The sequence below is a fragment of the Vanellus vanellus genome (genome assembly GCF_965231255.1).
Source record: "Vanellus vanellus genome assembly, chromosome: 11".
In the NCBI taxonomy this organism is placed as follows: Eukaryota; Metazoa; Chordata; class Aves; order Charadriiformes; family Charadriidae; genus Vanellus; species Vanellus vanellus.
This window is the reverse complement of record NC_138916.1, coordinates 24,541,168-24,560,794: the sequence shown is the minus strand read 5'-3', so window position 1 is coordinate 24,560,794 and position 19,627 is coordinate 24,541,168. Positions and strand designations below refer to the sequence as shown.

The following is a 19,627-nucleotide window of genomic DNA, read 5'->3' as shown; positions in this document are numbered from 1 at the left end:
GCTAAGAGAGCAATCGCACCCCCGCGGGCGCCCATACCAAACCGTCTCCACTTAACTGCATTTTCAGTGAGAAATCCCTCGAAATTCCCCCGGGGGAAGAGAAGATATGAACCCCTGCCATTTCCTTCAGTAACTGTTTAATTTAACACGCTCACGAGCCATAGCCATGAAACCCCGCCACACTTAGCGGCTATCCCTTAGCGCACCCTGGGAGCGTGAGGAAAGCATGGCACAGGTGGTGCCGGTGAGAAGGAAAACAGGACCGAACACAGGCGCCGGGAACATAAAAATTTACACCACGTTGGAAAGGAACAAAACACAAACGGTGAAGTCACGGCTTGTGTTTTACATACGAATGGCACGCAGGAATTTCCCCCGCTCCGGGACTGAAGTCGCTCCCGACAGCACAGGGGAGGGAGGAGCGCAGCCTGCGCTGTGTGACCGCGTTGCATGCGCGGCCAACGCTGGCTCCAGCCTTTCCCTGCTCAGTGCGCCGAGGGTTGCCTTCACGGTCTCCCAGTTTTTGGGTTTCTTCCATAGCCTGAAGAGTAATATGGAAAGAAATTCCTACCTAAATGCTCCTGACTCTCCTGCGGGGACCAACCTAACAGCAAATCCTCCCTAAGACAGGGAGGGATTAACATACGACACCCCCGGACGGGCGGTAAGGGCTGTGCCGGCCAAGTGCTGCTCCTCATACAATATTGGATATTCTAGTTAAAAGAATCAGCTAACCTTAACAGAGGTGAATCTAGATAAGCAGGGAAAAGGTTTTTAGCTTGTAAGAACACAGAAAAACACCTTAACCAACCATTAAACTGCTACGCTGTAACTGCATACCGAAATCCAGGCGTGTAAGTACTTTGCTGCTCAGGAGGAAGGATGCAGCGAAGGGGATGTGCCGCTCACCACCGGGGCCAGAGCAGCTTTCCCCCTCCTTCACCAATACATACGAGGGGATGCGCTGTTGGACTCCAAAACCAATGTGTCTTTTCACTCGTGCCTTGGTGTCCCTGAGCATCCCCTCTGCTCCAGAGTGATCTGGGCAATGGCTTCGGCAGCGAAAGCCAGCGGTGGGGAGGAGGAAGGTACGGAGCCTTCACGCACACTGCGAGCCCTGGACTCCTGGGGGTACCTGAAGCTGATACCTTATTCCTCCGCCCTGTCTCCGTTTCTTAAATTACGGCTATTTAGCTTCAGTGTGTAAACATTTTAATGAAAATTACAGAAATGGGTTGCCAGCATCAAGTCCCTTAATGAAAAAAAAAAACCCTAACCCAAATGGTCGGCTGTACTGGTGGAATGCTAGATGCTCACTTCATATATATAAAAATAATAATAAAAGTCAAGAGTTTTGTGCTGGCCTGCCAACACCATCAAGAGGCTGAAAACATCAAATGATAGCACCATAAGCATTTCTGGGAGGTCTCCCCCGAATTATTGCTGCTTTCAGTTTCCCTTCCCCAAAATGTTTCCCCGCTGGTCGCCCAGTGGCAGCGTGACCCCGATGGAGGGCCCCGGCTGCCCCGGCACCTCCCGAGGGACCAGCGGGACCTGCACACCCAGCCCACGCCAGACCTTATTTTTCAGACTGATGGTTTGAGCACCGTTATAGTGTAGCACAAATAAAAGAAATCAAGCCTTCCCCGTGTTTTGAAAGAGCACCACGCGGCTCGCAGGCAGCGCCGTCCGGCACTGCCGTGGGACGAGGCAGAGCCGCAAGTCCTGGCTGTGACACAGCTCCCTCCTCCGCCGCCACGCCGCTCCGGGAGCTGCCGCGAGTCCTGGCGCTTCTCGCCCTCGGGGACGGTCCTGTCACCTCCTGGAGGCCCGCTCGTCCCCGCGGTCCCGGTCGGGTGCCGCGCGGTGCCCGTGCTGGCGGCAGCTTCGGCAGCACTGGAGGTGGACCGTCGGGAGATGGCACCTTCCCAGGAGCCGCAGGGTCTGGCAGAAGCCGAACCTCAAGTGGTCGCGCTCACAGACGAAGCCTGGAGGGGAGGCGAGAGGGCAGGGACAGCGTTAGTGCCGGCACTGCCGGCGAGGTTATCAGGCGCTTGGTGCAAACGTTGGCGTGTGGTTGGCACAGACAAAGACAGACCTCAGCATGTCCAGAGCCCACCCTCACCTGGGTACCGAGCATCCTCGTTATTGCTAATTGCCTCTGCTGCTGTCTACAGTTCTGCGGCATCTTCCCAGGGTAGAGAAACCATACGGGGGAGGAGGGTCTGTGCTGGTGGCCTGGGAGAGGCGACAAACCTCCCCGCATCGACGTCTCCTCCCAGTCCCAGACCTCCCCCGCAATGCCAGCAGGCAATAATTCATTTTAGTTTCCGTTGTGTTTTGATTATTTCGAGAACCCGCATCATCTGGTTCGCTTCCTGCAGGTGTCTCGCAGACCTCAAAACAACATCGGCGCTGCTTCGAGGACGGGCTTTGTTTTGGGAACCGCTGCTCCAGCCCCAGCACCTGGCCCTGCAGTGGGGGCAGCGCCCGGGCCAGCTGAGCAGCGGCCGCGGTAGCCGCGGGTCGCAGCCTGGCCACCCCGGCTGAGTCACTGGCAGGCTGAGCAAACTGTTTGCAGAAACTGTTTCCTCTCTGCAAACAGTCTGGAAATCACAAACCCCTCTCCAGGGCCGGGAGCGCCACGTCGGGGCGTCCGGTCCAGCGCTTGGGCTCGCAGCGCGGGGGGCCGCGAGCACTGCCCCAAAGAGACCTTGTCCCTGGGGTGCGATAGGGCAGTACGTCCCACCGCCCCGAAACGCCCCCACACCCGCCACCGCACGCGAACCACGGTGCTGTGTGTCCTGCGGGATGGCGTCGGACGCGGCAGGGGGGGGGGACAGCCCTCCCCCGTGTCAGCGGCAGAGGCCGCAGAAATCGGCCCCAGCAGCTCCCAGCTCCATCGCCAGCCTGACCAGACTCGAACAGGCGGTGGCGCGGCTTTGTTACAGCGGTGGAGACCCGTCACCAAATATGCATTGTTTATAAGCATGTATAGGTGATTTGCTTTCATTTTAAATTCCTCCTTTTCTGCTTTCTACTTTATGTCAAAACGTGCACGCGCCCCATTGAGCCTCCAGCATCTCACCCATTGTGTAAGACTCGGTTAGATTACATGAACTCTGGCTAATTCTACCTCTCGTACAAGAGATTAAAATAAATGACAGCTCTTCTCTGAAAAAGGGCAGAGTTGATGCTCCTCGGGGCAGATGCGTGGGGCCAACACCCCCCGGTTCCCCCTGCACCGCCTCTCCCTGAGCACCCTCCGCCCGGGACCGCACTGAGCAGACACAGAAACGGCACAAGAAAAAGGGCTTTTCTCTTTCTCAGGACACTTTGCTGCTGCCGAACACCAGGACTGAGCCGGGAGAGCTCTTGCTGACCATTGCCCTCGCCATCTCCCCTCTGCGAACAAAAGGCTTTGCTCAGGGAAAGGCTGCTGCCCCCATTCCCACGCGGATGAGCCGACCCGCAGCAGTTAATGCGAAGGACGCAGCAGACGCAGAGCAGAGACTTTTCCCCCCGTTTGGGATTTCTGTCACAGCCCTCACCCCCCGCCAGCCCATCAGTAAAGAGGTCACTATACTGGTCTAAAATTAATTTTCTATTTCAGTAGAGGTATTTCCTCTCTTCCTCTGGAGCAACAGCTATTTCTGCCCGGCAATAGTGTCTCTGTGCCCTGAAGAAAGCGTTTAACACAGAAGCTGCTGCCACTGCCGGCTCCAGCGGCTGCCGACGGACCGGGACCGAGCGCCACATCCCAGCCCCACATCACACTCCCAGGCTGGGGGTTCGGTCCAACCCCTGGGTGCTGGGGGATAATGTGGGTTTTTCCTGCTGGCTGAGCAGAGCGGGTGAGGAATAGCTGTGAAGCCCAGAGAGGGATGCGCTGGGAGCGGTGCACGTCCCAAACCTGCCGTGGGAGCAGCCACAGCGTGCGACAGCACCAGAGCCCGTCGGGTACAGGGGTCAGTTTACTCATGAGATGCTCCATCAGGGTCTCAGGGATGGTATTCCCTGGGAGCATCCCTGTGGCTCCGCACGGCATCCCCTGAACCCTCAGAGCCCTTTTGCACCCGGACGTTCGAGCACACGAATGAATACACGTATTCCCGTTTGCACGTGCTGCAGGACAGGGGTGCCTCAAGCAGGGATCCTGAAACACCTCTGGGGTGTCTGATGAGAGAGAAAAGCCTGAGGCTATGTCAGCCTGGAGAACCGCCCCTCCTGCCCCCAATGGCTGGCAACGGCAAAACTGGGGCGACGGCAAAACCGGGGCGCACCAGCTGAGCCGTGCCTTAGAACACGCTGGCGCCCAGCGCCGGCTCAGCACACCCATCTCTGCCATCTCGCCTCTCCAGCAGGATTCGGTCATCATTCACTCTTCACTGGGGCACAACCGCTGGTAACCCCCAACTGCCTGACCGGTGCTTCCCACGGGATTTATAAACTTGCGGTGTTTTGCGTGGCTGGTTTTGGAAGCGACACCGAGTAGGAGAGACGGGGAACACGGCGACAGCTCCCGGCAGGCACGGACAGGGCGGGTGTGCTCCAGGGGGGTAATTATTCACTGCGTTGCACGGAGCAAGCATAACCGCAGTAAAAACTCCCCTGTGTTTAGAAGAACTCAGTTAAAAATACTGCATGGATGGAGGGGAACGTCACCGGTGTTTCGGAGGGTCAGTCCCGGGGCGACGCTCCTGGGGGATGCCATGCTGAGGCAGACCCCCGCCGAGCACCTCGGTATTTTTAGCCCGCCGGCGCCGTGCCTTGCTGGGCTCGTCTCTGTTCACGAGCCCTCTGCTTATCACAAGGGCCTTCCTAGAAAGCTGTTTATGGATCGCGACCAAGCTGCCTCCTGCCTTCCCTCGAAAGAGCTGCGAAGGCTAGGCTTCTGGAGCCCCCCCCGGAAAGCCGCTTTCCAGGACCAGAGGTGGTGGTTGAGCTCTTTTCCGATCCCTTTCCAACGGGTCGGCACCCCGAGCGCTGGCACGGAAATCCCTCTGCCTGCGGTACACAGAGCCGCACATGGGCATAAATAAGGCCACGAGTCTCCTGCCAGAAGTTATTTCTCTTTGTACGCACATTATCAGCAAAGGTATGAGCCGAAAAGCAACTGGGGTGGGCTTAGCGGAGGGTGGAGAGGAGCCCCCAGCCTTGGTGGAGGCACTGCTGTACCACACACCGACCTGCCAGCAGACCCCGCAGCGGCACCCCGCGTCCCCAACGCGTCTTCATAACATGAAGTCAATGGGAGTTGTTGAGCGCTCGTCAGTTTTTCCAGATGGGGCTGTGCTCCGCTCGGCCGTACCGCCTCAGCGTGGATGTGTGCGGGGTCAAGCTCAGGTCTGGAAATCTTGGCTGAGCTCATGATTCCTCCCTGGAATTTGGTCTTGGGCAAGGCAAGCTGTAATGAGCACTTAATTTTTCAGCTCTTCACAGAGGGTCCCTACAGAATTGACCCAATTTTCATTTAATGCTTTTACTGTTATTTTTTTCCCTTAACGTTTTTTTTTTAATATAATCCTAACACTTCATTTGAACATACGCTCCAGTGTTCAAGTCTGCGCCAAGTTTTAGTCTAAAGAAATAGCTTAAAGCAGAGCTTTTAAAATCCAGGCTAAGTCAGCACATTAGAAACTGAAACCCCCCACTTATTTTTGGTTGTTTTCTTAAGTTGGCGTGGAAGTCACTTTAAATTTCATTTAAAGCTTCTGCCATACAGACCTAAGCGTTTACTTTTATGCTCGGGGAAAAACAAACTTCCTGGAACAGGTTTTATAAAAACAAGGAAAGGTTGAGCTTAGAGCTGAGCTAGCAGAACCGGCGAATTACGCAGCTGACCTCCGGCCTTGGGGATGCTCTCAGAGCCGGTGCCGAATTCAACAAGTATTATCCCAGGCTCCCGCGCCGGGGCACGCGCTGCGCTCCCCTGGGCACGAGCACCGGCCAGGGCAGCACATTTCACCGCAGGCAGCACCGGAGCCGGGGTGGCTGGTCAGCACGCGTGCCATCCGTGCCCCGCTGCCAGGGCTGCCGGCACAGGCAGCCACTGACACGGCCGCAGCTTGGAAAACTGGGAGAAAAGCACAAAACCCCGCCAGTTTGGGGGGGTTGGCCCTCCCTGCTGCTCCCGGCATGTCTCGCTCAGCCCCAGCGCTGCCATGGAACTCCCGTCGACACCCCCCGAGCATCCAGCCTGGGGATTACACACCAGAGGGAGGAAAACGCTGGTGCGCTCTAAGGGTTTCAGAGGCATTATCCATTTTTTGGAGTCTCTGCATCCCACAGCAAGAAATTCTGATTCCGCTGCGGCAGAGCCGAGACTTTCCCTACGCCCTGCGTTGCCTTCCCCTTCCTTCTCCTGAGTGCAGGGAGGGGGAGGAAGAGCCCGCTCTGCCGAAGCGAGGGGCTGAGCGTGACCCCCGGCCTCCTCTCCAAAATCCCAAACCGCTTTGAACACGCTGTGTCCAGAGCTTCCCACAGCCAACACCGCGCGGAGCAATGGGGCCTGAGCAGACAGCCATGTCACGTCTACGGAGTCGTTCCTTCTTCTGCCTTTTTTTAAGATGAAATTAGGCAGGGTAACGGTGCTTGGCAGCAGTGCTGAGCCCTTCTCTATTTCAAGACCGAGGGAAACCGAATCCCGGCAGGACCCCCAGAGCGTGACCGCCGGCATTCCTGCGTGGCTGAGCGCAGTCGTTCCTCCAGCCACGGGTAAAGCGCCACGTCTCCATTTTCGTCCTTGCTTTCCCCATTTTTAGCACTTCCAGGCCAAGGCCACTATCCTCTCTGCTGAAGGTCTTTCTTCTGCAGGGAAAAATATGCCTTTGATGTATTCTGGAGAGTTTTCAAAACAGTTAAGTACGGGTTAATATCTTGTTGTTGGCATTAAGGTTTGCCTCCTCCCGGCCAGGCTGTTATCGGAGGTGTTGGCAAGAGGCTCCTGGCAGAGGGGCCCAGGCTGCAGCGCCGGGTCCCTTGGGTGCCTGCACAGGGTGCCCCGTGCTCACGCGCCTGCACCCAAGGCAGATGAGCAGCAGATTCTTGTACCCTCTGAATTGCTTGCACTGGACACTGAGGTCCATTGCGATTTATGCTTTCTAAAACTTAAATCTACTCAGCGGTTGCCAAGAAGGTGGGAGCAGAAGCATCTCCCACCGCTGGAGGAAGAGCATCTCCCACCATTGGAGAAGAAGCATCTTCCCTCGTTGAAGAAGCATCTCCCACCACTGGAGAAGCATCATCTCCCCCCCATTAAAGGAGAAGCATCTCCCACCGCTGGAGGAGGAACATCTCCCACCGCTGGAGGAGGAACATCTCCCACTACTGGAGGAGAAGCCTCTCCAACTGCTGGTCAAACCAAGGTCATTTACACAAAAAGCGTGCAGCTCTGCTATAAGGAAACCCTACTGTTCTTGTTGGGGTGAGGAAATGTACCTTTCCTGCCCCATCTGCCTGATGTTTAGGATGTTTTTTTCTCCCATTGCCCAGGTTTTCACAGGCCCCAGGCTGTGCCCACCCGCTGTGCAGACACGGCGCGGGTGGGCCGGGGTGTGTGGCGCGGGGGCGCGTTCCAGGGGACCTGCACAGCACCGTTACTGCTCGGACCTGCAGCTGCACCAACCCGCGCAGTAGGAAGGGCCGATGTGGGGACGCCCCAACAGCCTCTGCCAGCCCGTGTCACTCAAAGCCTGCTTCCCCGTGAGCCTAAACCGCGTAACTTTCATTTCTCCTACATTTAATAAAAACGGGGAATCCTTTCCCAAGCACCCATTTCTCATTGACAGCTGTTGTTAATTAACAGTAAACAAAGGGCACTTAACGACTCGCTCAGCAGCACGTCCCTCTCTTTCCACTTGGATACAGACTAACATGCTCAAATGACAGAGAAAATTGGAATCTGCCGCAATTATTTCTAGTACGTGTCCCTTGCGGACAAATGCAGCTACATGCAGAACCATGAATAATTTCATTTCCCTACTCAAAGCAAGAAGGAATATAACATTTAATTGCCAATTAATCTTGAGGCAACTAGAAATACAGCCAGACCCTGGATAATGAGCCCGGAGCACCGCAAACGGCAGCGGCTGAAGAGGGCTCCGGGTGTCTGGGATTCGCCCCAGCACCCCCCTGGTGCAGGGGGGGCTTCGCCCCTCGGTCCCCCCCGCGGCATCGAACCTCTCACAGCTCCGCCGAAGACGGCCCCCCATGCTGGCTGCTGCCGGGACACAGGGCTGAACTCCATCCCACTCCATCCCTTCCCGCTGGTGGGAAACCTTTGTCTCGTTCCCGAACAAACTGCGTCCACGGCCAGCTTACACATACTTGTTCTCGGGCCAGCTGAACGCTTTACCTTAATTCCTTTCCCTCGCTGGTATTTAAAGCCTGAGAGACTTGTGGGGAACAGCAGTATCTGCTGAAGCGCCGTGGCTGGAGCGAAGAACCAGACCCCTCACCTGCTCGGCATCTGCTCGGTCTGAATTTGGGGGACTTGCAGACTCACCCAGTGTCGGATCCAGAGAAACAGGCACGAGGAAAATTATTAATTTGATGACATTTACCACGAGGAGCGCCCCGTGGGCTGCACGCGTTCGGTCCTGAACAGGGTTGTTCCACCCATCACGGATGAGGTCCGGCCAGAAGCCACCGCGCAGGCGCAGCCCCTGCATTCGCAGCAGCGGGGCGACCTCTGCCCGGTTCGCCCATCAGCATCCTCCTCCCACATAAAGCAATTGCTGCTGTTGGGTTTTAAAACTGTTTGACCTGACAGACAAAGCGGAGCGGGTCTCCCTGAGCTCTCACACGGGACCTGCTGCTCAGCACCTTTCCAAAGCGGCCATAAGCCAAAGTGTAATACTTAAACACAGAAATAAACACGCTGTGAGGGTTTGGGTTTTTTTCCAGCTTTCTGAGTTACAAGAAATGATCCGGTAACAGGAGTGGCCGATGTGGGTGTGAGAGCGCTGGTCGGCGTCGGAGCAAGGCACGGGTGGGGATGAGAGAGCAACAGGCTTCCCCGAGCCAGAGGCTGCTCTTATCTCCCCGGCAGCCCTGCCCCAGGTCCAGCAGAGCTGTTCCCGCTCATATTGCCCAGGCCGCGCTGTCAGGATGTTCTCCTCACCCCCTGGATGCCAGCAAGGACCTGCAGGGCGTTCCCAGCCGCCGCTAGCACGGGCGAGGGCAGTGGCTCTCAGCCCTCGTGCGGATTTTCCTGCACTGGAGTCGCATTTGTTTGAGTTCCTTGTCTTGGCGTGGAGTGAGATAAACGTCCCCAGCCTTGGGGGGGCATCGCATGGAGGCATCCGTGTGCCCGACGGGCCCCGACGCTCCCCAGGAGCCATCTAAGGACACAGCCAACCTTATCTTCTCCGCTCACAGCTGGATGCAGCTGTAAAACCACAGGCACATTTAAAAAGAACCTCTGTGTAATCATCAATTAGTTTACAACCTGGCAACAGAACAGGATTCTGCTTCTAATTAGTTCTGACCTCCTTTAATTGAAGAGAGCTGATTGCCGGTGAGATGTTTGTTTACGTTTGATCCGCTCCATCTCTGTTAAAAATTCATCTGATAATGGTTTTAACATTTAAACTCTACTGGGGTTATTTGCATTTTTTGTGTCCGAGTGAGAACACGATTGCTCACAAAAACAAATGCACGGTTTCGCTGCTATCCGTGCACTTCATCTCAAAGGAGATAGAGGCTCCTCGTGCTTCTAACATAAACACATGAATCACTCCAGCTTGCATTAATCTTGTGCAGTAAAGATCCTTTGAAACACAGGAAAGGGCTGGAGTTTACGTTCATGCCTTTTCTGGGAGCCTCTGCCTGTGGATTTACACATCTGGGATTTCCTGCCATGTGAAAGTTTTGTTCCTCTTCATGGCTTGGCAGGAAATGTTTGTATTTCCAAGAGGCGTTTCCTGCCCTGGGCTAGGGCAGGAGCATTTATGTCATTTTTAATCCAGGATTTTAACATTTATTTGTGCGCTTCCTACACATCTAAGTGGTTATTCTGGTAGAACCTTGGCTACGCCGTGTGGCTCCACGGCTCTCATCACCAAGCCCGGCACGGAAATTTTCCCTTCACAAAAATAGCCGGAACCGCACATCATTTCTTCAACAAGCCTGACTAATTAGTTCCTAAATGTGGAACAGGCTTACAAATGCAGGAGGGTCACGCAGCCGTCGAAAAGGAGGGATTTAATGACTAAAAGCATCCCAACGGCCAGTGGTCCCAGCCTCCAAAGCCCAGTCAATCAAAGCCAACGCTTCTGCCCTCTCCAGCATAGGTTTCAGGAGGAACGTGGCTGGATACAGGACAAATACAAATAGCTGGAAGGATGAGAACGGTGTCCCTGGCTGCAGAGGGACCTGCCCGGAGGTGTGGGGCAGCCCACGGGCCGGCTCCTGCCCCCTGGGCACAGGCCGCCCGCTGCCCTCCTGCCCTGCTCCAGCTCCCAGCCCTTCCCGTGTCCAGTAAACCTCCTGAGGGTCTAACGGTTCTTTCTGGGCAGACAGAAAGCTTTTTTTTTTTTCCCCAGACGCATTAAAAAGATAAGGTTGATTAATGATTAACATGCTAATATCAATGGCATCTAACCCCCTCATTATATTGCTTTTCCTTTGAAGTGCTGTTAACCCTCGCAGCCCACAGATTTCTGGCTTACGGGGACCTGCCCGGTGCAGTGGGACGTACCTCTCCAAGTGAAGATGAGAGAAGCCAAGCGAGGGCCGGCGGCACGGCAGAGCACGGCGGCTGCAGCCGGAGCAGGTAAGCGAAGCTGGCAGGGGGTCTGCACGGCTCAGGTTCAAACGGGACTGACTCGCTGGAGCATTTCCTCGGACATAGCCAAAGATGCTGGAGGGCTGGTCTTTTATCTGACTTTCTCGTGGTGAGCCCTGGCTTGTTTCAAAAGGTTTGTGTTCCAGGACTTTATCACTAAACAGCTTTCTGGCGGTCAGAGAGCTTAATCGCTTGACATTTCCTTCTGGCTTCCTTTTTCTGAATTGCACGTCGCTTCTGAACCAGGTCCCTGCGCCCCAGGCCACCCCCCGCGTGGGCACTCAGGCAGGTGCCGGTGGTCCCTTCGCTGGGTGACGCTGCTGCCTCCGACAAGCGCATCCCAGCTCACGTTGGTGCCAGTAAGAAAGCACACTCGGCCCCTCGAGAGCTGAACACTCTGGATATTTATAGCCGGCTATAACATTCCCACTTAATTATCGATTAGCCAAGCTAGACTTACACAACTCTTGCATAAAACTCCCCCTCCATCTTCCCACGGGTACATTGCTTTTTAGCGGGCTGACTGGTTTTCCTTCCTCCCTCATCCCTCCCCTCGCTGCAGCCGGCACCAGTCCCCAGTTTGGCAGCACCACCAGCGCCATGTGCCCATTGCCCTTCCCCACACCCGGACCCCCGGCTCGCCCCGGCGCCCAGCACGTCCCACCCCGGGCACTGCTGCGCCAGCGCGGCTGCACGGCCCTTCCCGGGGTCCCTTCCCGGGAGCAGGACGGCGTCACGCCGGCGGCCAGCTGGGAGAGCGCAGGGCACGACCTGCCCCGGGAAAATTAATTGAGTGTAGCTCATCTTTCAGCACGGCCAGTTATTGCTGGCGCTCTCCTCCAGACTATCCGGGGGGACCGAGAAGTGAAAGGTGGGGAGAAGGAAAATAAAGAATGAGTCTAAACTCAGCTAGAAAAAACATCTCCAGTTACCGCACCCAGAAACGGGTCATGTTCTTACACGGCCTTTACTTCGTTTCACGGCGCGGCTTCGAAGAGAGCAAGCAGACCACCCAGGCGCTGCACGCCCACCCAATGCCCACCACCACGGTGCCATTTAAACCTCCCGAGCACACAGCACGCCAAGTGACACCGTGCTGTGCCCCGTCACGCCGCTGCACGACCCGCAGCGAGCGTGAAGACTGTGCACGCCTGAGTTTCACTGGTGCTGTATGGCGGGAAAGTGTCTCCAGCCACAGCAGAGGATGCGATGGAGGGCGATGCATCGCTCCTCCAGAAAACTGGTGATGGAGGAGCTGCTCACTCCCCAGGTAATACTCCTTAACGGAGAGCCTGGCCGGTTTTCACACCAATCTCAACAATTCTTGCCATGTCCTCAAATAACAGCGCACGCAGGCTCTTGGGGAGCACAACCACACTGAAAAGAAAACGTTCAGCTTTCCGGGCGGGCGGGACAGTCACTTACCTGACTCGGAGCTCTCGCAGTCCTGTGGGTTGCACTTCTGGGTGCTCTCGGGCCAGGGCTCGTGGTCGCAGAGGCTGCTGTCCTCCTCGGCCAGCCCCGTCTTGGTGTTGATGCACTTGACCTGGCGCCGCTGGATGCCCCCGCCGCAGGGAGCCGTGCACTGCGGGAGCGGGGCAGCCCCGTCAGCCCCAGGGGGGTACCCATCCCCACGCCCCCCGCACAGCCGCCCCCCCAATACCACCCCACACCGGCAGCACCCGATCCCGGGAGGTTTTTATGGCAGTAACCCCCAGTTTGGTTTTGAGGGTTGGGGGTTTCCCCCCTCGTTCTTTGCATGCGGCGCAGAAGCCCCGTCGAGAGGAGCGGCGCGCTCCCGCCCGCGCCTGCTCACCTCTCCCCAGGAGCCCACCACCCATGTGGTGCAGGGGTGGGTGTTGCAGGGACGGGTGGTGTTGGGCCGTAATGTCTCCTGGCAGCGGCCCAGCTCCGGGCATGTCACCAGCTGCTCCTGCTCCCCGCCGCCGCACGCCTCCGAGCACTGCCGAGACACAAAACATCGAAAGGGGAAGCCAGTGGAAGGCAGACATGCTCCATGCATTGGTCACAGCATCCCAGACTGGTGGGGGCCGGCAGGGCCCTCTGGAGCCCCCCCAGTGCCACCCCCCGCCAGAGCAGGGGCACCTCCAGCAGTGGCACAGGACACCTCCAGGCGGGTTTGGAATGGCTCCAGAGGGGGAGACTCCCCCCCTCTCTGGGCAGCTGTGTCAGTGCTCTGCCGCCCGCACAGGAGAGAAGTCCCTCCTCAGGTTGGGATGGAACTGCCCATGGTCACGGTTGTGCCCGTTCCCTCTTGTCCCGTCACTGGGCACCGCTGGAAACAGACCGTTCCCACCCCCGGCACCCCCCCTTGGAGGACTGATAAGCGCTGGTGAGACCCCCCTCAGCCTTCTCCTCTCCAGACTGAACAGCCCCACGGCCCTCAGCCCCTCCTCAGCAGAGAGACGCTCCAGTGCCCTCCTCATCTTAAGGCGTGTTAAGGAAGTATGCTGCAAACCCACCCTACAAATACATAAGCGCAGGCAAAACCTGCTTCCCAGGCGGAGCGCTCGCTTTGCAGCCGCCCCGCCATGAGCTGCTGGTTCCCCTCTTGGTGCTTGAACGCGGCCGGGAGGTTCCCAGAGGCCGGAGCATCCAGCAGACACACCGTGAGCAACTGCTTAAACTTTGCAGGCGTGCGACGAGGCAGGCTGAGCCCGCTGCCCCCCTGCCAGCAGCGATGGAGGGGGGTTCAAGCGAAGCACATCGCTGCTGGCAGCTCAGCCCCCCTGGCCTTGCACTTGCCCGGCTACTGAGCATTGGCTCTGGGCAAGCAAATGCCAAGCGTTGGCTGAACGTGCTTCCGAGGAGAGACAGGAAAAATAACTGTGGGTGTGAAGCACCCCCTCACAGGCACGCTGCCCGCGCCCAGGCAGGAGCGGAGCCCCGCTGTGATGCTCGGGGGGGTCAAGTGCTGCCCCCCCTCAATGCAGCCTCCCCCCCCAACCCCAGCAGCCCCTACCTCTCTCCAGGAGGACGTGTACCAGTCCAGGCATGGCGCGCTCTGGCAGGGGAGCTGTGCCGGCGGTTTGTAGAGGACAGCCTGGCAGTGGAAGGGCCGTAGGAGCCTCTGGTCTCTGGTGTCGATGCAATGCACGTCCCGAACCTTCATCCCCCCACCACAGCTCCTGGAGCACTGGGAAACAACAGGAGCATCACGGCAGGGGAACAGGGGAACCGCTCCGGCAGAGGGAGGTGACCCTGGCGACACGCTCTGCCTGGGGTTGGATTGAGTTGACACTCAACCTCTTTTCACCTCTGTCTCTAGTCCAACATAGAGGAAAGTCTGTGCGGCTCAGAACCTATCGTTAGTGTCCCTTTGAAAGCAATCGGCTTCCAGCTGTAACTGCAACGAAGTCTGGTCTTACCCCTGATGACCTCCCATACGCACAGCCAAGAAACGGCACCCACCCACAGCAAGGGGGTCGTGCACCACCATCGGACCTACTGAATTCCCCCAACCCAACTGCAGACACCGCCTGCTAGTGCAGCTCGGCGAGAATGTTTTCCAATATTCATTATATTTCCAATATTCCAATATTTGGACCTTCAAACTGCTCTTCATTTAGCTTTTGCAAATTCCTGGCTTTTGAACCAGCCCAAGAGCAGGAAAAATGAAGATTATTGTGGGATGGAGTAGCTCAAACCCTGTGGCAAGTGCAAGTTTTTACCCTCTGCCTCCACGAGCCATGGGGCGAGAGCACGTGCCGAGGGCAGGCACCGCTCCAGCCGAGGGCAGGCACCGCACGCCTTCGTTCTTCTGTGGATTTTTCGGCACCCTCCCCACCGGCCGCACGCCTGTTTACCTTACTCCAGTTCCCCACGCGCCACGACGAACACGGTCTCAGGGAACACCTCCGAGCAGGGACGGGTTTGTTGGCCGCGGTGCAGCCCTCGTCGCTGCCGGTGCTGCAGCGCACCGTCCTCCAGATCGCGCCCACGCCGCAGGTGGCCGAGCACTGCAACACACCAGGCAGACGCCTGCTCCTCTGCGCTCCCGCCGGCCCCAGCGGGGCTGCACCATCACGCCCCTGATGCCCCGTGGCTCTGGCCAAGGATGGAGCCCGGCGGTCCAGCAGAAAGGTCTGTGGGGACTGGGCTCATCGCCCCCGGCGTGGGCATCGGGAGGGCTGCCAGTAAAACCCGGGCGTGTGGAGGCAGAGCTGCAGGATGACGTGGAGAGAGGAGCTTTGCCGGAGGCTGTGCCCAGCACTGCCTGGCAGGGGACCCAGCCCCATAGCGAGAGGCTCCTCTATCCAGTCCCACATCACGCAGCCCTTGGTTTGGGGGAAGATGGCGCAAAACCCTGCTCCATCACCCATTTCAGTTGTTTCTGGTCTGGCTGGGACTGTCCTTTCTCTCCCTGTTCAGCTTTTGGCTTCCAGAAGGACTCTCACGCCACGACCCTGGACCCCAGCAGTGATGGCCATCGCCCCACACCAGCGCCACGGCCGCCCGCAGCTCAGTGGGAAACAGGACAGCACCGGGGATCTCTGCGGCTGGGGGTGGCTTTAGCTTTTTTGTTGCTAGATGTCCATTAATTAGCACTAATGGCTTCAACCATTTGACTGCTGTCTCATAAAGCTCTATTTCATGCCCTTCTTTCCCAGGCGCTGCCTGGCTCTTGCTCTCTCTGTGTTCAAAGCTCCCATAAAGGTTTCCCCCCACCTGGAAAACAGTGCCTCCACCTCCTCTTTCGGATCCGCCCCTCCCTGTCCAAACCGATCTGATTTATTTTGTAGCAGCCTTTCCATCTTAAAAGCCTTTGCCGGGCTTTCAAAACACACCCGTGTGCCCCTGTGTCACAGCACTGCCACCAGCCCCCTCCCTGCGGCAGAGCTCCCTCCAACGCCCCGGCTCAAGCCACGTTCAGTGCCCTTTTACAAAACCCACATGTGGGACTGTTTTTTTGCTGATATTAAGTATTGTCCTGACCATTATTGGGTCCTTTGTGAACCTTCTTAAAAGCCTCCCCCAGCGCTCAGTCTCCGGTGCGCCACCACCCCGAAGGCTTGTTATTTTGGTGCTTTCTGATAAAAGCCCGTTACCGCGCATTGCAGCAGCCCTTTGTCCGTCACTGCAAACGCGATGCAGAGAGCAGCCCCGGGAGAGCTGGGCAGCAAGACCACAGCTGATAATTGCTGATAATCCCCCATTTGCCGCGCTCAGCACAGCCCTTTCCTTTGAGTGATTTGCCGCCTTGGTGCGCCTCACTCTTCATGTTCAAATTCGTGTCTTTTCGTGGTATATTTTAAGATACCCTCTCCTACACACTGGCAGGAGTTTGCTCCTGGGCCAGGGGGTCTCCCCCACTGCTCGGCCCCGGCGCGGGGGCTCTGTGCTTGCCTGCCCCTCCAGAGCGGGCAGGGACTGAGGTGGGGAGCGAGGTGCCACCACGGCTGGTGCCCAAGGGAGTGGGACAGGACGGAGCGGCAGTCGGAGCGCGTGTGAGCCATGCACATTTTTTGCATTTTTGCAATTCTGCAGTGTCCCACAGACCAGCCAGGAGAGGGACAGGTCTCTCACCTCCGTACCGGCCACGTCACGCTTTTAATGGGACTCGACACTTACCTCGCTCCAGTTTCCGACCTCCCAGCTGGGCATCCCAGTGGCTGCGGATGCGGTGGTGGATAGCGGAAGCAAAGTCTCCTCTTTCTCCCTCTCGTCCTCCTCCCAGAGCGGCGGCGGGGCGGGGGTGGGCCGGGATAACTCGTGCTCCCCATCACTGAAAGCAAATGTCCCTGGGGTTGCCCATGGCAAGTGCTCCCCTGGCACGGCGCTGCTGACCAGGGACCGGCGGGAGGTCTGCTGCATGTGGGGCGACGCTGGCTCTGGGTGGAGGGACACCCCCCAGGCCCACCACGCCGGGGGGGACTCGGAGGACAAGGCTCCCGCTGTGCGCATGGGAGGGCTGTGAGCCGGGGCTGTGGGCACGGCTGGCGCCAGGGCATCCTGCTCGGGGAGGCTGCTGGAGGTGAGCTGGGTGGCTGGCCCGGGCACGGCGGGGGGCAAGGACGCTGCTGTTGGGAAGGCTGTAGTGGCCACCAAGGGGACGGAGGTCAGGGACGTGGGGGTGTGGAGCTCTGGCTGGTGCCCTGCCTGCCCCCCAGGGCCCCTATCAGCACCCGTGGGATAGGGACTCGCAGCGGGATGGGTGCTGCCAGCTCTCCTTCTCATCTCCCGCCCCGGTCCCTGAGGGGTGGGGAAGGAAAGATCTTCGCTCTCTGTCCCATGGGCTTGCTCGTCAGCCACGGGCGCTGCGTGTGTGCCCACCATCCCCTCTGGCATTTCTGCCCACCCTTCCTGCTCCTTGCCCTCGGGGGCAGCGCCGTTAGCATCACCAGTGATGACAAGACCCATGTCCCTTGAGTCTTCATGGCCTCTCCCCGCAGAGCCGGCCACGTCGTGCTCCTCACTGCTGGCATTACCCGGCCCCTCCGTGCTCACACGCCCCTCGCTGCTGCTCCCTGGCTCTCCCAGGCTGTCGGACGGGTCTGTGCCAGCGCTGCCCCTGCCAGCCGGCAGTGGTGGGGAGGGATCGGCCGGGTAAGGAGCCCAGGGAGCGGGGCCATGGGCTGGAGCATCCTGCCCAGGAGCGGTCCTCGTTGGCACGGCTCCCCAGGGCTCATCCAGGGGTGGGTGGTCGTGGCTGGTTGCAGAGTCCCAACTCAAGGTGGGTGGGTGGTTCTCGGACTGGGGCACAAGCGTTGCATCCTCCTTCTCATCCACAAAATCAGGGATGGCGTATTTGGGAGCGGCTGTCCCTGCATCCTCAGGGACCACACTCAGGAGGTCATTCACGGCTAAACCCCCAGGCTCCGTCTCTCCTTCACCATGCACAGGAGCAGAAGTGTCTGCTTCGCTGGTCACCAGATGGTCCTCACTTGCTCCTCCTCCCGGCTTGGCAGTGTGCAGGACATCAGTGGGCATCTCATGGGACCCCTCCACATCGTTGATGCTCAGCTCTGGCTTAGGCTCCTCGCCTTTGGTCTCCTTCTCCGTGAAGGGATAGTAAGACAGATCCTCATGGAAGTTGATAAAATTATAATCATAGTAAAAATCGTCAACAAAGACATTTCCCTTTCTGGCTGAGAAGTCCTCCTCAGTGATGATATTGACATCATTGGACTCCGGAATATTTGGAATTAAGGGGTTAAATTTAGGAACGTTGCTGCTGGGGATGTAATGGATTTCATTAAATATCTCTCTGCTGGAGGACCCGCTGCCAGACCAGTCCATGTTGGCATTGTCTAAGTTCTTCTGGCACTGCGGCAAGGAGCAAATAGTTTCCGAGCTGGGTCTTTCTGCAGGGTCACAGGCGGCTCCAGTGCTGTTGCTGCAGTAAACAGGGCGCCTCTGTGTCCCGTTTCCACACGTCGCGGAGCACTGGGAAAAGAAGAGAGATGCAAACATGAGGGACAGGAGCACGGGCGATGCAGGGTGTAGCAGCAGGAGCGGGGAAGGGGCGGCACTGCGACCCATGCCCCTCGCCGGCGCTCCCCTCCAAGATACTGAAGTGGGTGCTCAGCTGTCCCATGCACCGTGATGCTCTGGGTACAGGGAGAAGGGGCTCCACGTCACTCTGCCATTCTCCCACCTCCCACTGGGTCCCGAGACGTCTCCTGTGCCAGTCCCAGCTGGGGCATGGGGTCCCCTGTACCAGAAGCAAGGAGCAGGGGGTACCTGTCACACTGGTAAGCAGTGCTGTTACTGGCCAAATCTGCCGCTGGGGCCGTCTCCCCATTAGAGACGTCCCAGGGCAGGGTTGGTATTGCAGGGTACTTTGCTCAGGGTGATCCTTGACCCGCACTCCAGCCAGAAACAATTTTCCCAGGAGATGGACATTGTGAAGGGCAGTGGGTAAGATGATCTAATAGGTCTTTTCTCCGACCTATCGCCATGAATTGCATCTCTTCTTCTAGAAGAGAATTTTTTGAAGCAGGGGATAATAACATGGGTGTTGTCGCAGTAGGGAAAAAGCAAGGGTCAATAAACAGCTTTGTTGAGGACACCCCCTCCTCCACCATAATGGTCTCTTTGAGATGGTTCAGTACAAAAGAAACCCACAAGCTGGCAAGAAGGACAGCAACATTTTCTGCTGGGTAAGTAAATCACAGCCCTACTAACATCACATGTGGGCTGCACGAGCCACGGGCCGCTGCAGTTTGTGGTGACAGATGCACAGAGCATTAGTCACGTACATCAAAGTGCCTTCCACAACCCAGCCAACACGAACAAATGGTCAACAAGGCAAACAAACCCAACAGAGGGGATTTCTGGTGTTTGGATGAAAACGGCCGGGCTGAGGCGAGGGTTTGATGCACAGCCCCCAGCACGTAGAAGTTAAGAGGTTAAGGTGGGCAGGCAGAGCTGCTGGGCTGGGCTGGGCTGGGCTGGGCTGGGCTGGGCTGGGCTGGGCTGGGCTGGCCGGGAGATGTGCTCCTCAGACAACATATACTCCTGTGGTTTGAGCTCTTCTCATCTTTGCTCAGTCCTTACGAGGGCCAGGTGCCTCGTTGGGACTCGCCCCGCTCCCCGTGCTGGTCCTGGTGGGCTCCCGGGTGGGTGCCCACCCCACGGGACATCTCCTCCCAGGAGCCGGGGCCCCCGTGCCACGCTGTGCCACGCTGGCCAGAGCCTCCCCAGCTCCGCATCTCCTGGGCAATACTGGGTAGGAGCAGAAGGGCCCCTGACGACTGTGCCCGGCAGGAGTGACAGTCCACAACATCACATGGCCACCGCTGGGCATTTCCACCCGCTACGCAATGTTGCCGAAATAAAACATTACTGCACGTTAACACCTGCGGGAGGGGTGTA

At 57.8% G+C, this 19,627-nt stretch overlaps 1 protein-coding gene across 1 annotated transcript in view; it reads right to left on the bottom strand.

The window, feature by feature from the left end:
* Positions 1-1,190: 1,190 nt before the first annotated feature.
* Positions 1,191-19,627, bottom strand: part of ADAMTS7 (ADAM metallopeptidase with thrombospondin type 1 motif 7) — a gene marked incomplete at its 5' end in the record, with an annotated part of 53,127 nt that continues 34,690 nt past the window's right edge. The window contains 6 exons of the mRNA XM_082488970.1: positions 1,191-1,988; positions 12,215-12,374; positions 12,606-12,752; positions 13,773-13,946; positions 14,617-14,769; positions 16,382-18,196. Coding sequence (XP_082345096.1) covers positions 1,816-1,988; positions 12,215-12,374; positions 12,606-12,752; positions 13,773-13,946; positions 14,617-14,769; positions 16,382-18,196 — 2,622 coding nt within the window. The 3' untranslated portion in view covers positions 1,191-1,815. The remainder of the gene's footprint in view (positions 1,989-12,214; positions 12,375-12,605; positions 12,753-13,772; positions 13,947-14,616; positions 14,770-16,381; positions 18,197-19,627) is intronic.